Here is a 22194-nt window from a genome sequence, read left to right on the forward strand (position 1 = left end):
CCCGTGTGCCACTCTCCCCGGGCTCCTTCACAGCAGGCAGCTTCCGCCTCACCCTCCAACACCCCTAAGGTGCTGCCATCTCCCCAGGTGGTGAGTGGCACCGTGCTTGCTTCCCTCCAAGGCTGCCACACCATCTCCCTGATACCCCAATGCGTGGCTCTATGCAACAGGGCCACAGTGCAGCGGCAGAATAGAAAGTGGGCTTTCCCTGGGTCTCACACCACCAGCAACAGCTCCAGGGCAGCCCCTGTAGATTCCAGGCAAAAAGGCCTCCAAAGGCTGGGATCTGTTTCTCCAGATACCTCTCCTTCAGGCCTAGACTGTGCATGTCCTCTTGTCCCCTCCCTGTGTTCTCTCCTCCCCAGCTCTGCTCCTTCTGGAAGTATCATCAGAAAGTGCAGGACTGAACTCTGGAGGTGCTCTGTCACACAGCCTGCTGCAGGCAGCGAGGGGTGACGGCCATGCTCCCCTGTGGAGAGCCACCTCCTGCCCTGCCACCCCCTCAGCATTCCCTCACCACAGAAGGTTCCTGCAGTTCTAGGGAACCCCAGAAGGCCTGACCAAACCACTTTCCTCAAAACATGTCTCTGAGGAGCGTCAGCAACGGTGAGGAGGATGGAGGCACTGGTTGTATGGCTTTTGCCATCAAAGGAAAGTCTCCCTGTTCTTTTTCTACTAAGATTTCCCCAAACACAGCCTTCCTTGCCCCAGATCCCCAGGCTGCTCCACCGCAGGGAGGCAGGACCACAGCCGGCCCACACCCTGCAGCCGTGACTCACCTGCACCAGATCCTTCTTGAAGATCCGATCAAAACTCAGCTGGCTCATGGGGTAGACGGGCTGCCACTCCTGGGCTTTCTTAGTAGCCACCAGCAGGTTGGAGATTTCTGTGGAAGAGATTGGAGGAGTCTGAGCACAGCACCCAAGATCTGAGTTCCCGGACAGTCAGCGTCTACTGAGCCGGGGCCGTGGGACCCGTGTACAGGCACTTGCTGCTTCAGTCATTCAACAAATGCTTACTGAACAGGCACATGGCTCCTACCCTCCAGGAGCTCACAGGGTGATGACAGAGCCAAAACTTCCAAATCACCAATTAAATGGAAAGCTACAATTTGTTCAGCTCCTCTAAAGAACAGGTGTGTGGTGCTCCAAGGTTGGTATAGCAAGATCTGTTCTGGTAAGAAAGGTCAGAAACAGTTTACCCAACGAAATTAAAATTTTAAATGTAGGACTGGAAACCAAAAGAAGTCAGAAACTGTGTCCATCTTATTTTCTGCTCCACCTCCACAGCCCGGTACATAGCAGGCACTCAATTATTATTTGTTAAATGTGTGAATGAATGACTGGCGTCTTTCTAAAGATGAGAGCTATGGAAGGAAGAAGCAGTACCCAGGCCCAGGGCATGACAGGAACCAGAGGAGGTGAACAAACACTGGTTTTGAGCCAGAAGATCAGGGCAGGTGACCCAGAACAGTGCCCTATCTGAAGCTCCTGGTACGAGCGGTGCCTGACACGGAGGAGGCGCTTACCAAATGCCCCCTCAATGTGCAGGTTTAAGTAGACTATCCTCCAGATTCTACTGATTCAAACAGAAACCCAACACATTATTAAATCCTCCAGGCCAGGAAATCCACAATCCACAGAAATCATCTTTTCCGCCATGAAACTACTGCAAGGAACGAGGTTATCGTAAGGCAAGAAGGGACCTTCCAGATCCTGACTAGCAGGGAAAGTATTCCGGGAATCCCTGAAGACTTGTGTCTATTCATCAATTTTATTAACTGAAGCAGGAATGTTAGGAAAATGACAAAGAACATGCCTTTCCCTTCACTTCCTCTTTCCTACACTACAAGACAATAACGAGTTAGGGGAGAAAATGAAGTCCTGATTCCTAGACTGGAACAGAAGGAAGTTCCTAAAAGAACATCTGTAAAAACAGCCAGGCATAACCCACGGAGGCCACCACACACACCGCTGGGAGGCAATGGTTGCTGAGTGCCGGGTCCCTGCACAGGGCCACGTCTCTAAACCTCGCTATCCCTCAGGACAGGGCGTTCTTTTCCTTTCTAATTTTTTAAGCTCACATACTCCGATTGCTTTCTCTGTGCCAGCCGCTGTTCTATGAGCAACATACACATTAACTCCTTTGTCTTATGACAATCCTATGGAATACACAGTATTCTTATCCCCATTTTATAGATGAGAAAAGAGATTCCAAGAGATTAATTGGCCCAAGGTCACGCAGTTCATAATCTTAGGATTCACACTGAAGTCAGAGATGGCTCTAATCTCTACCCTTCCCACAACACACCTGGCCCTAATCAGGAGAACAAATGTGGGTGCCAGAAACAGGGCTCAGGGAGAGGCTCCCCTTGTTCTCATATCCTGGGCACTCCTTTCTCCAGAGGCTGTTCCCTCCATACCGTTTTCCTGACTCTACCCTGTTACCTGGGGAAAATCCGATTCAGAGGCAACTCAGGCTCAACTCAACTCAGGAGAAAAGACATCAAGAAGGGGCCCCGTGGCTGGTGTCCGCAGGCAAGAGGCCAGGCAGCAGAGCCACTTGGGAAATGAGAGAGGGGAATGGAACCGAAGCCATTTATGGACTATTCTTTGCATGGGCACTTCGGGGAACATGGCACCAGGGTCAACAATGTGAATGGGGGAAGCCACAGTGCCTCCATGAAGGTGTTTCCTCACTAGAAAAATGGGGGCCACAGCTGTGTCCTTCATAGGTTACCGTGTGGATGAATGGGACGACGCAAGGCAAGGGCTGCCTTCAGCGCCTGATATGGAGTAAAACGCTCCCTGACTGGTTGCCACCGTGATTATGACTGGCATTACATCTTAGTCACTATTACCATCCTTCCTGTATCATCCGGGTTCCGGAGCCCTGGGCAGTGGACTGCAGAAGTCCTCAGTATCAGAGCTGACTGCACAGATGAGGATTTAAAAGGACCGGTGGAAAACGGGCCCAGGAGCGCCCTGGGTCCTTATGGAGCTCTCCACATGGCCTCCCTCAGACTTGGAGATGGACAGTGGAGCTGGACACAGGACCCAGGACCAGAGATGCGGGACCTGCCGAGTCATCACGTCCACTCTGGCCTCCTGCTTTTTCATTTTGCTTTTTATTTATCCCATGAAGAGTTTCTTAGTTGCATTTTCAAGTGAGAAACCCAGATCAGGGTCTGGCTATCAAAACCCCGTGGTTAGGAGGGCAGAGGAGCTGAAGAACCCAACACAACATTCTCATGTCTAATCTTCACGATTTCACCACTTCTCTAATTTACAGATGGCAGAAGGAAGAGAGAGAGCTCTGGGGGACCTATCTAAGGAAGCCTCACACACAGGCCTTATTCTTACTCTCCCAAGGTCAGAACTGGTCCTTGCTCTATAGTCCTAGGCTGATGGCTAGTCCAAATCCCCACTCATCCTCTACCTAAGTGATCTTCCGTATGTATAATTGGGATAACAACACATTCTGGGTTATTGTGAGGACTAAATGACTTAAAACATGAAAGATCTCCAAACAATGCTTGGCAAATTGTAAGCCCTGCTCACATGACAGGAGCCGTTCGTATTAATTATTGCTACTATTCTTCCTACTACCTATACTACTAGCTACATGGCCTTGAGCAAGTCACTTACCATGTCTTAAGTCTCAATTTCATCATGTTTGTAATATCTACGAAAAGCTACTGTGTAGATGAAATAAACAAGGTAGGCACACAAACTGCCTGGGCCATAGTAGGCACTCGCCATCTAGCAGCTCCTGCTACCTGGTTCACCTGACAGGCATTATTCACGCTGATTCCGTGCTGGGCACTCTCCTCTCCTCCCCACAAGCCCACAGAGAGGTGAGTGAGACTCAGGTCCTGTCTTAAGAGCCCACGGTCAGGTGGGAAAGGCAACAGGAAACACATTCAGCACTGAGTTTCAGGAGCCTCAACTGGGGTTCGTTCCAGTGTGTTGCTGTGAATAAATAGGGCTGTTGGGCTTTAAGGTTTGAACTCACTCTGAGGTCTCACAGTCAAGTGGCAGATGTGTTTTTACCTTTGCGGAAAATCCTCAAGCATGAAAACAAAGGCTGCAGTTATTCTCTGAGCCTGGCAGGAAACCCTATCTGATCAAGAACACAAGTCCTTCCTCTTTCACCAAGTTCAGTGACGAGCCCCTTGCTGAGACCAAAAACTGATTCAAACATCAAGAACCCAGGTCCCTTTCTATCCTGGTGCTGCTTCCTCTGCCCACCCCTGGTGGCGTGTGGGTTCATAGACACGTTCGCTTGGAAGAACAAGATGTGTCCCAGATAAAGACTCCTCAGAGGGTCTTCCTCTGACACTCATGGGGCCTCAGTGGCAACTGTGCTGCTCCTTCTCTGAGGCCTTCCTCCTTCTAAGGGAAGAACCTGACGTGTGCAGGGCAGCATCTTGAGGTGAGGACAGCAAAATCAACAGTTCTCAAGAGCTAGGGCACGTGGGTTAGGCCTGGCCCTCAAGCCCCTCTTTGATGCTGACCTTTGATGAGACCCACTTCGCTCTTCTGGGCCTCAAGTTTCTCATCTGTAAAATAAGACAGTTGACTGTGTGACCTCTACGTGTCTTCCCAGTCCTCACATTCTAAGAGACAAATCCACCTGCAGAACATCAGTGACACTGTTCAAGAGGCTTAACAAGGAACAGCTGAGTGGCTCACCCCTTGGATCCATTTCACTCCCTGATCCTCCCTGGCCCCCATGGCCTGCAGGATAAAGACCCAGCTCCATGGCACAGCACCCAAGGCCCCCACACCCTAAGCTCAGCCTCACCTGCCCCTCCCTTCCACCTTCACCTTCATGGTAGCCCCCACCTGTGCCTCTGTTTGCACATGCTGCAATGCCCTGACCGCACTGGCAACCTCCCACTCATCCTCCCACACTCAGTTCAAGACTGCCTCCTCTATGCAGCCCCCTGTGCTCTGGAACTCAGGGATTTTGATCATCCCTTTCTGTTTGACTCCCGGGTATGATATCTATGTCGGTTAAAACACCCATCACAAACTGCAGTGGCCTCATTCACCTGTAACACTGGCATTAGACTGGAAACCCCCAGAGAGCAGGGACTGGGCCTTACACATTTCTGATTGTTTGCATCTGATATAGTTCTTGGCCCACAAAAGATGGACCAGGAGTCTCTCTCAGATAAATAAACCAGTGACAGGAGACCTCTCAAGGCATTTTATCTGAAGGAAGAAAGAAGTTATTTTCTGCTTACTAATGCTGAGCATGCCTCTTTCTGCAGCCTAACGAGATGCTGAGAAAGGCATATGCCTCTTCTATAGACAATGCTCACACTCAAGGGACTGGATGTGAGTTGGGCACAGAAGTGTAATAAAACTCAATAAAGAACACCTAGAAACTGTGGGGAGGGTCCACTTGGTTTAAGCCAGCCAGCGTGTTTTGGTCGATCTGAGTCTCAGCACATTACTGATGGGATATAGCCTGGCTCTGGCATGGGGAGACGAACCTCGGGGCTTGGGCTGGCAGCAGCGTTTCAACATGAAGCTGATGTTATCCGTGCGCAGGATCTGCTTCTTGAGGTGGCTCATGAGGTCTCCCAAGCTGGGGAAGCTGCGGTCCGAACCATGCAGGCTGTAGCGGCCCTTCTGCACCTCGATCTGAAAGTTCTTGAACTGCTTCTGGGCACCCTGCCCCTGCTATTCAGAAAATGACCAGAAATTAAATGTTTAAAATGGGGTCAGGCGTGGATATATAAGACATTAACATTAGGGGAAGCTGCATGAAGAGTACGGCGAAATTTTGCACCATCTCTGTAACATTTCTGTAAATCTAAAATTAGTCAAAAATAAGGTTTATTATCAATAAATAATCCAACCAACAACTAAATAATAAAACAAGGTCCAGGAGAAGGCATTGATAAAAGGGAGTTAATACCATAGCAGACACAGTAGCTATTTCTACAAAAGCGTCACTTGGTTTTTCACCTGTAAGATAAAGTTCATGAAAATCCAACCTCATAGGATTGTTGCTACACTTACATAACGTGGTGTTTTGAAAAACTTAGTAAGCACTTTATAAAGTCCAGCAAATATTATGTATGAGGTATATCATTATGATGGCAAAATTTCTCAAGGAACCGCCTCAAACTGAGCCCTGCCAGGCCATGTCTCTACTTGAGAAGAACCACACTGGGAGCTGGTGTTCAGTGTCTGACCCAGGTCTGGGACACTGTGGTGCCAGATAGGAGGTATAAGCAGTTTTCCTTCATGGACTCTTTTTGTACAAACTAAACTATTTTAGTGGTAAAAAATGAGGGCCAGAAAGACTTACTTAAGGTGTAAACTAGGAGATGATATTCAAAATCTCAGTTACTTCAACTGTACAATGGGATTAGTACAATGGGATTAGGTAGGTACTTCAACTGTACCTACCTAATATGGCTATTACAAGGCTTAAACAAGCACAAGTAGGTACAATGCTTGGCACAGGGTCTGGTGGGCCACAGTGAGTGGTGGGAGTAATCATTTCTATGACTGCTGTTTTCCCTGGGTGATGTGACATTGTTAGGGACTCATGGACACTCTTGGTACTGTACAGGCCAATTCCACTTCAGGAGGGGGCTGGGCTGTCTCATGCACTCCTCCATCGTAAACACATTAAGCTTCCTTCAATGACTGATGAATAGACGGCAAGCATCCTGGAAAGGCAACGAGCCTGACAAGCTCTGAGCCATGGAGCCCCGAGGCCCAGCTGTTCGGGAAGAGCCTGGGCAGGTGGTGGTGTCCCTGCATTGCCTCATCCAGGACACTTGGCAGCGCTGCTTCCTTCCTTCCGCCCTTTCCTCCTCCCATTCTTGACTGAGTTCAGCCCCAGGGGTTCACCAGTGAGCTTGTCCTTCCTGCGTCTGCCCTCCGTGCCAAAGGCCCCTCCATGTCCCAGGTCTCCCCATGCATGTGGAGCCTAATCAGTACTGATTAAAGTGTATTGATGTAAAGTATTTTGTAAAACTCACTGTCTTTTAAAATATTCCACTTTGTATTTTTTTAAATTACATGGTAACAAAGGCATTTGTGGTCTAGTGAGGGGAAGTCAGTAATTCTGGCGAATATCTTAGCCATCAGAATGTGTCTCACATCATCCCCAGCTTCAGCTATGCTTCAATCACTAAAAGACATCTCTATTCATTGTTCTAAGATGAGGGGGCAATTTGTTAAAGTGTCTGAAGCTACCATTTGGAAAAAACTGTGTTAGGCCATGTGGATGAAGTGGCATTTGGGTGCTGGTTTGTACCAGTGAATGCTGTAGACAGGCATAGCTCTGGGTCTGAGATGATGTTGGCACTGAGTCTAAATAAACCACTCTAAATAACGACACTATACTTTCTAAGTGTTGGGTTTGAATTGGTTTTCTGGTCATGTTCCATCTTCCAGAGCCATGGGGGACCCCCACCATGGGTCCCATGAAGGAAGAAGGAAAGGGCCCTACAGGGGAAGGATGTAGGGGTCTGGCTGCTGGGGAGCGGTCTCCTTTTGAGAGCAGGGGCCCTTGCCTGACCTCCCAGGGATCTCCTCAGAGACCGAGGCTTTTCAATTCCACCCTGCAAAGGGTGGTTCTGTCTGCAGCAGCTCCTGAACCAGGCTACACTGGACACCTCATGGCTGTATGGCCTGGTCCAAGCCAGTGTCCTGACTGACCTCAGACTTCTCAAAGCAGGTGACAGTCATGAGGATGTTGTCAAAGTCGGTGCAGCTCCACCTCAGCACGTACATCCCCTCCTCGCTTCCTTCTTGCCGCAATTTATTGATGGCGTATTCTGTACTAGAGGGAGAAGTAGGCAAAGGGAAAAAGAGCTCACACCAAACAGCACAGTGAACCCCTGGGCTACCCACTCTCCTGAGCTGCCCCAAGTGTTAACAGCCCCATCACATTATCTGCCCAGGATCCTAAAATCCCCTCTGATGCCATCCACGAGCATAGTGGAAATACCGAGTGGCCTCAGGACTGATGAAGTCGCCAAGGTTGAGAAGAGGATTCAGCCTCCTGCCCAAGGCAGTGAGCCCTGCTTGTCCCCACGTTCCCCACATTCCCCACAGACATCGTCTCCAGCTCGAGACAGAAGAGCCTCTCTGGAGGCTGGTGATGAGGAGCTGCCATGCCTCCCCTCCACCCCCAGCCAGCCCAGCGGGAGCACAGACCTCATGGGGGTGGGAACTGGAGGCCGTGTTGTTTATTGTTGTATCCCCATGGGCTCACACTGAGTGAATACATCAGTGAGGATTGGACAGATGTCAGTAGGAACAGACCTGTCTTACACTTCTTTGTATCCCCAGGACCAGTGAGTCCTGGCATGTAGAGGGCAGTGAACACTGGCTGAATACATCCCTGCATGAGGTTACTAGCACCTGGTGAGTGCTGCTTGCTAAGTACTGGTGAGAGAGGGCTGCCATGGTTCATGTGTTTCCAGAGGCAGGGACATTACATACTTTCTAACTGCGCCATGCCTTTGCATGTGCTGACCTCTCATCTGGGTACCCTTTCCCCGCATTAAGGCCTGGCAAGCCGTCATTGATTCTTTGTTTTAACCAGATATGAATGCCACCTACTCTAAGCAGGCTCCTTAGGCAATGAATGTCAGCATCCCATCAAACATGAAATATCCATTCATTCAACGAATACTCACTGAGGGCCTACAATGTGCCAAGCCCTGTGTGTGTTAAGAAAGCAGAGAGCAATGCAGCCCCAGCCTTTGGGAAGCTCATATTCTAGGAGGTGAGGGTAGTCAGACCAGGAACAAATGTTATGTAAATAAACACAGTATCTCAGGAGGTAACGACTGCTACTGAAGGAAAAGAAGGCAGAGTGCAGCAGCCAACATGGATGGAGAAGGGAAAGAGGTATGATTTTACATAAGGTGGTCAAGGAAGACTTCACGGATAAGGTGATATCTGACTAGCACCTGAAGGAAGTGGAGGCTGTGCAGATTCTGGAGGAAGGGCATTCTGGGCCAAGGGAAGAGCGAGTGCGTGGGCCCTGAAGCACAACCATGGCTGGGACATTGGCAGAAGACGCTTTTCGAATGCACAACCCCTTGCTCTGCTATTCTTTGTGTGTCTGTTTCCCTATGAGTCTGTGAGTCTCTCAAGGCCAGGGCCATGTGACTACTAAGCTACCTGTCCACAAGGTAGCCGGAAGAGGGAAAAAGGTGAGAAGCACATCATGTGGAAGGTGGCAGAAGAGATGCTTCCCCAGATATTCTGTGGTCTGAAAAGAGAGGCTCAGAAAAAACACAGCAGCTGGCTGTTTTCCTTTGCCTGAAGGGCTGTCATATGTAAGAGAAAGTCAACAGAATCCCTGTTGTCTCAAAAGGCAGAATTCAAGTGAGTAGACAGAAGTTACAGAGAAGTCAACTACAGCTCCATATCAGAAAGGTATGTACATCTCTCACAGTCAGAGCTCGAATCCACGGGCTGCCTCATACATTGCCCATCACCAGAGGTATTTGAGCACAGGCTGCCAGTTCTGAGATGCAGGTGGGACAAGACATCCCACACAGCTCTTCTGGCCTTAAGGCTGTATCACCCTCACAGTCCCCACTGTTCACCTGGCACCTTGGGACAAGCTGACTGACAATTCCATTTACTATACTGTCTGATGCTGAGATCTTCATATGATCTTTCTTTTTCTTCTTTTATATATTTTAGAGATGGGATCTTGCTATGTTGCCCAGGCTAGAATGGAACTCCTGAGCTCAAGTGATCCTCCCACCTCAGTCTCTCAAGGAGCTGAAACTACAGGCACATGGCAGCATGCTCAGCTGTGTTCTTGAATTGCCCGCATTGTTTGACACAGCAAGAAATCACAAAGTGTAGTACTTCTTGATCAGCTATGAAGAGGTGAGAGGGTTAAACTATGAGGAGAGATCCACATAAAGAAGTAGCGTTGAGGGGCTGCTGCAAAAAGGATGGTAGGAGATTACAGGAAGGCCTGACCAGAGCTTGGACAGCAGGGAGGAAAGGAGGACAGCCAACAAGTACCAGGCAGCATGGTCAACTGGCCTGACCTAAACAATGATGACATGCCCCGTCACTAAAACATGGGCTCTCTGCACACCAAAGGCAATTGAAAAGGTTCTAGGACCAACCAGATTGGACCATGACAGCCATTCTGTATGTTGTGGACGATCAACGGGGGGGCCACGTCGGTGCAGAGGTAATGATGGGCGTCTGCGGTGAGCCGGAAGTAGCCATCTACCAGTGACACAAAGGACAAGGCCTCCTCATGGGAAGAGAGCTTCAGTTCCTATTGAGAGAGAAGAAATCCCCATGGTTACATCATGTCTCTATCAGCTTAAGCAGCTGACTCTATAAGGAGGTACATGGTGAGAAGATTTTTATAACCCAGTGGGAACCTCAAAGGGAAAACCTTTTCATCAATACTAAATATACCCCTTGCATTTATTTATTTATTTATTTATTTATTTTAAGATGGGGTTTCACTCTGTCACCCAGGCTGGAGTGCAGTGGCAAGATCTTGGCTCACTGCAACCTCCGCCTCCTGGGTCCAAGCGATTTTTCTGCCTCAGCCTCCCAAGTAGCTGGAATTACAGGCACCTGCCACCACGCCTGGCTAACTTCTATATTTTTAGTAGATACGGGGTTTCACCATGTTGGCCAGACTGGTCTTGAACTCCCGACCTCGAGTGATCTCCCACCTTGGTCTCCCAAAATGCGGGTATTACAGCCGTGAGCCACTGCGCCCAGTCTCCCTTGCATTTACATAGGACTTTCACTGTTCAACACATTTTCCCATCTATTATCTCAAACTATCAGATGAGGTTAGTGTATGCGTGCGTGTGTGTGTGTGTGTGTGTGTGTGTGTGTGTTGCGGGTGACGTGGTGGGGGAGGCTGTGGCAGGCAGGGAGACATGCAGAGAAGCTGTCCCCCGGGTCCAGACGGGAGAAGAGGAAGCCTGAATCAAGGTGGCAGAGGCATAAAAGTAGAGGTGGGAAGGGGCAGAGCATGCACCCTGATCTTGGCACTAAACAGTGAGTGGCTGAATCAGCATTATTCCTGCTTGGGAGACAAGAAACAGAGGCAGTGTGGTTCATCTCATAGCAGACCTGCTCTATAAGGTGAAACTCCAGGATTTTAATCTAGGAATAATCCCAGGCCCAGTGAAGAGGTTGCTAGATTAAGCCTAGGGAGCTCTGAGAGCTGGAGGGAGCAGCGCGTCTTACTCAGAGTGGGAAGGGGCAAAGGCACCTGTGGAGAAGGAGGGAGGGGCTTTCCATCAAGGGAGGTGTTCTGAAAGACACCTGTGTTGTAGATAAGGGGTACTTTTGTCTTGATCACTGATCCCTGAAGAGACTGCCCATTTAACAGGAACTATGAGGTCAACCAAGAACGTTTCCCGGCAAGGGAAGGTATGCAAAAGCCGTGATTTGGAGCTTTGACTCACAAAAAACATTAAAAAGCATCTGAGGCTTTAAAAAAGAGCAAAATGACTTTCATAGCCTGTAGAAAGGAGAGGCAGCTGGTAGACACGAGAGGACAGTGAAGGGAAAAAGGAGCAGGGGGGACAAGCCACTCGGCAGGAGAGAGGTCAGGGGCCTAGTGCAGCTGTGATGGCGAAGGAAGCATGCCTGGGGCTACGAGCAAGGAGGCCTGGAGAGGGCAGGGTCACCACAGGAATGGTGCCTTAGGAAAGAAACCACACTGAGCACGCTGCCTTGCGGGTGTGACCAGGCACCCACCTGTGGATATCCCTGAAAAGCAAATTCAAGATGCTCTGGAACAAGGGGTAGGCTGGCCTGGGCAGCCCCTCACCCAGCCACATGATAAGCAAGACCACATCTGCACTTACGTTTCCTGAGAGCAGGAGTCTAAACAGAAATGGGGATGCCAAGGAGATGCAGAGAGAAGTGATTGATACATCAAGGTCTGACTTGACAACATGCTGGTATCAGGGTTTCTTCAAAGTACTGCCTGATTAAAGGGCTTGGAAATCCCACAGCTGGGAAGGGACAATGAGGGCATGAGATTCTAAACAGGCAGCATGGAGCAGTGGTCAACCCTCAGCTCAGGCTCCAGAGCCAGCTGCTCTGGGTTCAAATCGCAGCCTCACCACCTGCTAGTAGGGTTATGCATATGGAATCATCATTTTTATAGGTCAAAATGGTCAAATATTGGTAATTTCAAATATTTTAACCTAACAGCTGTCTGACCTTGGACAGGTTACTTAACCTCTTTGTGCCTCAGTTTCCCCCAACATACCCACTCATAGGGTTGACATGAAAATTAAAAGAGGTGATATTTGTGAAGTGCTCAGAATAGGAAGTGCCTGACAATAGTAAGGGCTAGCGTGGTAAAGAAAAACCAACTAATGGAGGTATCAAGTATTTCTTTCTTCCTGCCGTCCTCCTGCTCCCTCCACAGCACTGTAGCCTGGCATAGAGTCACTGGCCCATGTGGCCAGGGTGAGCTCTGACTTACATGATGGGTGCACCAACTTGCGTTGGTGCTAGACTTGACTGTGTCAGTCAGGACAGGACAGGATGGGGCAGGCTCATAAAACGTGCACCAAGCATGCATCATGTTGAAGAGCCAGATCACGGACATGTCGGCCTCTCCCTCACTCCCTTCAGGGTCTCTGGGGGATGATAATGCCTTAGAAACCAAAGCAACACAGGCAAAATGCACAGGCAGACACCAGACAGAGCTGGGCAAGTGCCTGCCACTTTCTCCCTAAGTGACCCTGTGCAAGATCCCATGTCTCTTGATTAGTCTCAGATTCCTCATTTCAAAGTAGAGCTGATGCTCGGTCCTCTAAGGTTCTCATAAGGACTAAGACAGACAAGACACAGGCACAGCATATAACACGGGGCCTAATACCCAGGATGCAGCATATAACATGGGGCCTAATATCCAGGATGCAGCATATAACATGGGGCCTAATATCCAGGATGCAGCATATAACACGGGGCCTATTATCCAGGATGCAGCATATAACATGGGGCCTATTATCCAGGATGCAGCATATAACATGGGGCCTAATATCCAGGATGTGCTCCATAAACAGCGCTTATTTTCTCGCTCCATTTCGCACCTTTCTACTAACGTCCATCTGAGCTCTTCTACTTCTCTCTTCACTTTGTTTTTACTATATTTTTCTAATAAAATTAATGTATGTTTTTTGTTTAAAAAAAAAAGGAGGGGAGAATAAGAAAGTTAAAACCATTCATAATGCCACCATAAATAAGTAGCTGTTAATATTTGATTATTTTTCTAACAGCATGTGTATATACAAGGATACCTACTGGTATTTTGAACAAAATTGGTCCCATTCTATAGGTAAAGTTTTGTATCCTGCTTTTTTCCCTCACCCTTTTTTCCAGGTCATTAAAAAATTCAGCAATCTGACTACCTAATGTTCTGCTACTCAGGCAAATTGTGATTTATTTTCCTATTCTCCTATTATTGTATATTTAAGTTATTTTCAGAATTTTGACACTTTAAATACTAGTGGAATGAACATTCTTATTCATAAACTACAACCTGCCTCTCACATCGTTTCTGGAAGATAGATTCATTCTCCAGATTCCTGAACAGAGGGACATATAAATATTTTCAAGGCTGTTAACAGGTTGCCAAACTGTTTTCCAAAAGGTTATACCAGAAAGACAAGTTATTCTGAATACAAGAGAGTGACTGTCTGCCCTAAACCGTATCACCAGGCTCTTCCTCAGCACTGAGCGTTATCCTTGTGACACAGTATCTGCCACATTTTGGCAGAATGTGGCCTTTCCTGGTGTTGGTTCCACTCACCTGAAGAGTGCTCACTGTCTCACCAGCCGCTCTCTCTGCATGCTGTTGGCTGTGACTTCCCCTGACACAAACAGGTTTATTTTGGCAGAGTTCCCACTTCCTGCTTGTTTAGATTATGTCCTCAAGTGATACCAAAAAAGAGGAAGTGAGATTAAACACCCCTTCCTCTGTCCGAGAGTCAGTGGGGTGTGCCTGACACCACATTGATGACTGCCACTGTGGCCGAGGCTCGCTTGAGGGCAACGCAGGGCTTCCTGCTTTGCACTTCAGCTCAGCAGAGAGGCCGTGCCGGAGCCCTTGGGAGGAAACACTGACATTCGCTGGTTTTCTTTTCCTTCAAATCCACTAGCTTTGTGAATTAAATATTGATGCTGAGGTATATTTGGGAGGGAAGCAAATCCTAAGTCGGATTCACATTTCTGAGACCAAAGAAAGGCACTGGAATGTATCAGTGTAACTTTAAAACACTGATAATGCCTTGGTAATAGGAACTTTTGGCTTCAATAAGAAAATCCTATTTTCTCTTTAGGACAGGAACTTTGAAAATCATGTGCTACAGAACGGAACTCAGCAATTCTCCCTCTCATCACCAGATCCAACCTTAAGAGCTTCTGGGACAAACTTACCATTTTCTTGTTGTCCTGCTTGTTAATGCTGACCACAGACTCCTTTATTACAATGTGAGTGATTTCAGGGAAGTAAGAAAAATTGTTCCACTCTTCCCGGATCTTGTTTTTCTCCTCATCCTTCTTGTGTTTATTTTCCAGTTTTTTCCGCTTCAGTTTATTTTTTTCCTTTTCAACAGAAACAACCTGATAAGATACATGAAAGGGACAGAGTTAAGTTGCTTTCTTCTTTTTCTGTTGGTAAAAGGTCAATGCTGCTGGCAAACCTCTGCAGGGCCTAGGCCCAAGGAGGAGAAAGCCAGCTCGTCTGGACTTGCAGAAGGACTGGGGGAGTTGGCACCCGCAGGCTTAGGACCAAAGAACTGGGTTGTATCCGGGAATCCTGGGCTTTCACATCTGGAAGACACCTTAATGAGCACATTGTCTAAACTATATAATACACAATGTGCACGGAAACTCAGAAAGGGAAATCACTGCTCACTAGACATGCATCTACATTCAGGTCTCCTCACTTCCAGACTACTATACATGCTTTGACACAGACAGATAACATACTCTTCCCAATTACCACTGGGCTGAACATGAGCTTTCTCCTTCCATCACCAATCGTCTTGACTTTAGAACAGTACTCGAGTCGGGATTTTCAAGAGAAGATATGCATTTCATGCTTGAAATAATCTACACACTGAATAATATATATCTGCACAAGGGAAAATATTTTGTGTTGCATGAGCCCTGGAGACCAGAAATCTAGGTTAATTACTTAACTCTGCCAATTACTTAACTAGTTACCTCATCTCTTTGAGCCTCGTTTTCCCTATTCATGAAATAGAGAGCTTACATCTTCACAGGGTTCTCTGAGATTAGACAAGTGCTAACGAACATAGTATATAGAACCTGCTATATAGAAAGCCCTCAGTAAGTATCAGGCATTATTGTTTTAGCATGAGAATAAAACAGGAGGAGAAAAGGAGTCTCATATTTTATTTATTTAATTTTTTGAGACAGTATCTTGCTGTCACCCAGGCTGGAGTGCAGTGGCACGGTCATGGCTCACTGTAGCCTTGACCTCCCAGGCTCAGGCGATCCTTCCAACTCAGCCCCCCAAGTAGCTAGGACCACAGGCATGTGCCACCACATCCTGCTAATTTTTGTATATTTTGTAAAGATAAGGTTAGACCATGTTGCCCACGCTGGGCTCGAACTCCTGGGCTCAAGTGATCTGCCTGCCTCAGCCTCCCAAAGTGCTGGGGTTACAGGTGTAAGCCACTGCACCCACCCACATTTACTTTATTATTATTAATTACAGTAATAATAATTGTAACAGCTATAATTTATTCAACATTTATTACATTGCCAGGCTTTGTGATAAATGTCATTTAGTTTCTTCACAACCTTATAAGTTAGACAGTACCTCCATTTAACAGATGAATAATTTCTAGCTGCTGATAAAGGAGAAATAACTCTCCTAAGGTCATGTAAGTCATGAAGCTAGGATCCGAACCACGTCTACATGGGTCTAAAACCCACGCTCTTAAGCCACTCTGCTCTATTTCTTCATCCAATAAATATCTCATAAAGAAGCTTCCATAAAGCAAAATCAATTAGTCAATTTCATGGAGCCAGAGGCCTAACTTCAATTCTTGGCACAAATGCTTATTAGTCATAACCTCGGGCAAATTTAATTTCTCTGTGCCTCTTTGTATTCATCTGTAAAATGGAGATAATAGCAATACTTCCCTCAAAGGTTTTTTTATTTTTAGAAATAAATGAGTTAATACCTGTAAAATGCTTAGAAAAGAACTTGGCACATGGTAAACACTCAGGAACTATCTGCTGTTATACTACTACATATTATACATGTTGTTATATTTCCCTACATAACTCAATAAATACTTATTTAGACCTTGTGCTAAGGGATGAAATAAAAGATGAATGATACATGGTCTCCTAAATAAACTCAGCCTATGGGAGTGACGGACATGCAGACAGATGACTCCAGCAGGATAAACAGCATACGCTATGTGACATGGGAATGTTCTCTTTGATCGACTGCCAACAGCCACTTACATTTGGTTTATGCCTCCACTGGATTCCAAGATTCCCAGTCACCATCACTTCATAGTACAGAACGTTTCCACTGTCATTCGAATGAAACCAATTCATCTCATTTTCTGATGAAATCAGCAACATGGAAGTCTCAAATATTTCAGCGCCATAATGTTTTGTCAAAGTTTCCAAGGTAGCCAAGTATTTCACCTTCAGGTCATGCGTGGACACGCTGCTGTCACAAATGGTCTTGTTATTAAATTCCTTTAGGAAATCCTTGAAAACATTATTTATCCGCATCCTGGTGAGAAGGTTCCTCTGTCTGATGGACTTATTCAATGTTTCTGGAATATATCGCTTGTAGCTAAAAGAGAGCAGAAAAGTACATCTCTTTTTCATGTAGAGGTTAGGAGAAAATAGTTGAGAAACAAATCTAAGTCCATGAATCCACATGTTGCCAAATGGGAAAGGGAGATCTACTCCCAGAGGACGTTAGATGGAGTAAGCACTGAAGATGACCACCGTAAGGAGATGGAGGTGAATAGAAACTGGGAAAGAAAAGAAAAGTACATGCTCCACAGATTTCACTGAAACGGGAATTGCTACAGGTATTGCCCAATTTTCTGGGTCACCAAGGCAGGGCATCTACATTTTTGCTTGCTAGCTTCACCATTCTTGTGCACATTAGTACTCATATCTACACACCGTTATTAGGATTGAGCATCGATTAGAAAACGGTCTGCAAGGTGTTAGGAGCAATTATCTCTTCGTGTGATGAGAGATGCTTTGTATGTTCTATTTGCATGTCTGATTTATAACTTTTCTAAACAAATCACATTTTTTATTTTAAAAATGAGAAAGACAGGCTGGGCACGGTGGCTCATGCCTGTAATCCCAGCACTTTGGGAGGCTACGGCGAGTGGATCACTTGAAGTTGGGAGTGAGAGACCAGCCTGACCAACATGAAGAAACCCCGTCTCTACTAAAAATACAAAAGTAGCTGGGTATGGTGGCACATGCCTGTAATCCCAGCTACTCAGGAGGCAGGAGAATCACTTGAACCTGGGAGGCGGAAGTTGCAGTGAGCCAAGATCACGCCATTGCACTTCAGCCTGGGCAACAAGAGCAAAACTCCGTCTCCAAAAAAAAAAAAAAGACAGACAGAGAGAGAGAGACAGACAGAGACAGACAGACAGACAGACACAGACAAACTAAGGCTAATTAATACAAAAGACTTAGTGTTCGCCCTGTGACTATGAATCAGATATACTATTTAAAAGATCAACAGGTAAGCTGAAAGATTAGTTACCTATCCAGGTGCTAGTGGACGAGCATCTACAACAAACAGAATCTAAGAAAGCTGATATACTGCTAGAACAGGAGTCAATGTTGAGAAGAACGTTGAGTGCCCATGAAACAAAGAACAAGTCCACCGGGGGCCAAACAAATATGGAGACTGGTCTGCTTGTTACTTCCAGGACTGAGACAGCACCTGGCCCCAGGTCATCCCTGCTGCATGGAGTGGCTTCAGAACAGTGGAAAATTGTGAAGTTTGGGATTTATCCTCAACAAATGTTGTGATTTTTCTTTTAGATTAATGTAATATAATAAAGAGAATTAGAGAAGAACTGTCATTTTTCAACTCAGCTTATGAAAAAATAAAGACAAAGTGCCCAAAGTGAAGGCCACAGAAAAAAGAGAAAGCAGCAGTTGAGCATGTATCGACTCAATCCCTGCATCACTGAGGAGCGAGCTGTGATCTGCTCTAGACTCTCTGGTCAAGCCAAGGAGAAACAAGCAGCAACCTTATGAGAAGACGCACACTGCCTATCACAAACAATGCAGCTACGAAATCCCTTCTTGAAAATGAGACTGTCTTCATTTATGACAATCCTAATAACCCATTGGTGAAAAAAAAGCTAACTGATGTCACAGATGGACAGAATTTAAATATTCCTTCACAGAGACTTGATCTCAAATGATACTTTTAAGTAAATGCAGTTTCCTTGAGAAATTTAATAGTAGTTGATCAATTCTCACATTAGAATTAACAGCTCTGTAGTGAACTTGTACAACGCATTGAGTTCAGGCTGGGGATGGTAGTAGCTGCTTATAGAACCGTATTGAGAAGGATTTTTAAGATGGGTCCAAAACAAAAGGAAAAAATGCAGTGACAGAAGGCAGTGTCCACCATGGACAAGGAGGGGATGGAAAAGGCCTGGGGGTCACTAATTTTATTGGCATCCTCAGCCCAGAAATTTCACCCAAGCACAAATTTCTGAGATTAGCAGCCAACATCCAAAATCAAGACACAATTATAATTATTCTACATGTATGTAGTCAACATTCTAAGATCTGGGTTTCACAGAGAGCAAGGGTCAGCCAAACCCTGGCAGTAATTAAGGTGAAATGTGTAAGAACATGTAGAAACACCACCATCCTCACAACACTTCGGCCAGCGGGAAGCTTTACCTGATGTCCTTGGGCAGTTCTGGCAACTGCATCTTCTTCATCATGGCATAGTGTGAGATGGCCAGGACAGCCATCCCCAGACACTCGTTTTCAATATCATGCCCATCCTGCTCGGTCTTGGGGTCTCGAATGGGAGCCAGGCATTTCACCAAATCATACTGTCCCTAGGAGCAAAGGGGAGAAACCACGAGAGCCCACCCGTTATTGATCTTGAGAGGAAGGCTCCCCACACAGGGAGGTGCTGCCTAGAAATGCAGCACAGCAACAAGACGAATCAGACTGACAGTTCCTCTAGCATCAGAGCTCTTTTCAACAGAGTTGGGTGTAAAGGGGCTCAGGAGATGTCATCCCATGCTCATTCCTTTAACAAACATTGACTGAGCACCATGCCAGGTGCTGGGGAACAGTACAGACATATGAAGTCCCTTCACCATAGAAGTGATGCTGACAAACACTGCGTACTAGGCCTGGACTGCGCCAGAGCAAGGGAAGGTGACACTGGGCTGAGGTCTGATCATGCATTAATTCCACAAACGTGCTGAGATGGCCTTGTCTAGGAGCTGGGTGTACGGGGTTGACCGGGCTCTCCCCTCCATTCTGGCGTAGCTCTAAAGAAAGGGGAACATTCCACAGTGCGTCATCACCATGTGTACATTTTCCCACATCTACCGTTCGAGTTTCCCATAGTGAAATGTATCACCAAAACATACCCCCTCACTGATAGAGGTGCACAGCATTCTAAGAACCAACGCGAACTTTAAACACAAAAAATAAAACGAGGCTAACCAGCAGTGCCCAGCCCAGCTTCATATAGAGTGAAAACGGTAATTCCAGTGCCAGCTCCCACTGATTAAACCCAGCCTCAGCGCTGCCAGACAGTGCTTGGTTCCCTTATTTAGTCCTCATAACATCTTTAGAGGTGGATGTTAACATCATCACCTCCAACAGATGAGGAATCTAAGGCACAAAATGGTAAACAGCCCCTATTCAGTCACTCCTTCATTTGGTAATTACTGAGAACTAATTATGGGCTAGATGTTACTCTAGGTGCTGGGGATACAGCAATAAACTAAACCACGTTCCTGATCTCCTGGAGATTCTACGCTAAGAATAAAGAAAAGAATAAATGAATAGGAATACCTAATGTCAGGTAGTTACAAAACCCCAAGTTGAGTAGAAGAACCGAGTACCCTGGGGGCTCAGGACTCGGCAAGTGGTACGCTGGGATTAAATCTAAAACTGACCAGGACCTCTGTTCAATGCCATACTACAGCTACACTCAGTCTTCAAAAACTGACTTAAAGTGCATAGAACGCTAAAGTATGAACTCTTCAGCCTTTCTCCAGCTTGCAGCAAGGCAGGCACAAAGCCTGGGAGAAATGTTCCTGCATACATGAGATACTCTCTTTCCCTGAAGAACTTCAGATTAATGGTTTTTGGATGGAGAGCTCCCACTGCTCCAGTTTCTCTTCTTTTCACCATGGCATATCTTGTTTCTCTCAAGTGAGGAAAGGTCACTGACATTCCAAAAACTTCTGAGGAACAATGATCTATGCCAGTAATGTGTGAAGAGCAAAGCAAAACCTGAAACTGTCTTCTTGGGCTGTGGTTTTTTGTAAACATTCACTGTAAAGCTACCTCAAGTCACTTATTCCTGAGCCTCCAAAAGGTCAGATCTAATGCCATGCTTATTCTCGAAGTATGACACACTCTTCCTTTACACCTCTATTCCCAGGAAAGGTAAAGAATAAATCTTAGCTACGGATACACAAAACTGGGAAGCTGAATCCAAAAAGACCAATCTGAAAATGGCCAGTTCATTTTCTTTTTTTCCCACACAGTATCTGCCTGGGGCTGTGCACTGTCCCCTTTCTCTGTTGTCTCTATGGCAGTTCTAAGGCATAGACGGAATGGAGATAATGCACAATTAGTAACTAAAGCCCTATAGTGGGACGTAACTCTGACACAGATACACTGATACGTGTGTGATCTCACACATAATGGTATACTCTAAGGAATGAATAAAAAGAACATGTACAGGAACACCTACATATGCAGTTGTTCACAACAGACTATAAAGTAATAGCATAATAGGGAAAATAAGAAAAACAGAAAATGTTCAGGAACGGGTGACTAAGTTAAATAAATGACAGCTTTTCCTCTGGACTCCAGCCTCATTACTCAATTTCCTAATTGAAATCTCCACTTGTATGTTTCACAGGCATCTCTGAAAAAGGACTCCTGATTTCTGCCCTTTCCCCACCCTCTTCCCCCAAGACCTTCTCTGTGTGGAGAATGCCTCCATTATCCATCTGACATCACCCAAAACAGAAACCTAGTCATCATCTTTGATTCCACAAATTCTCTCAGCTTCCACATCCAACTCAACAGCAAATCCTACCAATTCTATCTTCAAGATGAACGGCAAATCTACTCATTTTTCTCCACTGCCACTGTTGCTACACTAGGCCAAACTAGCATTTTCTCTCCCAGGATCATTGCTGCAGACTCTCAACTTGTATGTTTGAAGTGTACTCTTAGACCCAGCACAATCTACTTTCCACATATAACAAGAATCATCATTGACTTGAAACATACATAAAATGAAGCCTTCCAAATGGCTTCCCACCACACTCAGGATTAAAGCATAACCCCTTGCCAGCTCCTACAAGGCTCTGTGTATGCGATCTGCCCCCACCTGCCTCTCCAGCCTCCTTCCCCATCACCCTCCTCTGGTCTGCAGCCACATGGCCTCTCCTCGCAGCTCTACTGGCCCTCAGTTCCTTCCCCCATTCTGTTCCCTCTACATCAGATCTTTTCAACTGAGGCTGATGGGAGACTCGGCAATATTGAAGACACTTTTGGTCATCACGCTAAGGAGAGAGTGCTACTGGTATCTACTGGGTGGAGGGCAGGGGTGCTGGTAAATACGCTACAATGCACAGGGCAGGCCATCACAGCAAAGAATCATCCGGTCCAAAAGGTCAGTAGTGCTGCTGCTGAGACACCCTAAATGGAAGAAATACTCCCTCACCCCTCTCTTAGAATTGCAGATTCCTTTTTATTCTTCAGGATTCATTATAAATGTTACCTCCTTAGAGAGACCTTCTCTGATCATATGATTTAAATTAGGTCTTCCCATTCAATCCCCCTTCTCCATATTCTCTATCACAAGCTTCTGCCTTCACAGTACTTTCCATAATTGCTTATGTATTATCTATGTATC

General features: G+C 46.4%; 1 protein-coding gene across 1 annotated transcript in view; it reads right to left on the reverse strand.

Annotated features, from left to right (window-relative positions):
- JAK1 (Janus kinase 1) overlaps positions 1 to 22194 on the reverse strand; it is a 139406-nt gene that overhangs the window by 17651 nt on the left and 99561 nt on the right. Inside the window, exons 7-13 of the mRNA XM_011985475.1 lie at positions 18969 to 19132; positions 16518 to 16860; positions 14448 to 14633; positions 10139 to 10296; positions 7692 to 7815; positions 5504 to 5693; positions 780 to 886 (exon numbers count right to left, since the gene is read on the reverse strand). Of these exons, the coding sequence (XP_011840865.1) occupies positions 780 to 886; positions 5504 to 5693; positions 7692 to 7815; positions 10139 to 10296; positions 14448 to 14633; positions 16518 to 16860; positions 18969 to 19132 (1272 nt within the window). The remainder of the gene's footprint in view (positions 1 to 779; positions 887 to 5503; positions 5694 to 7691; positions 7816 to 10138; positions 10297 to 14447; positions 14634 to 16517; positions 16861 to 18968; positions 19133 to 22194) is intronic.

This window comes from Mandrillus leucophaeus, unplaced genomic scaffold (genome assembly GCF_000951045.1).
Source record: "Mandrillus leucophaeus isolate KB7577 unplaced genomic scaffold, Mleu.le_1.0 Scaffold284, whole genome shotgun sequence".
Classification (NCBI taxonomy): Eukaryota; Metazoa; Chordata; class Mammalia; order Primates; family Cercopithecidae; genus Mandrillus; species Mandrillus leucophaeus.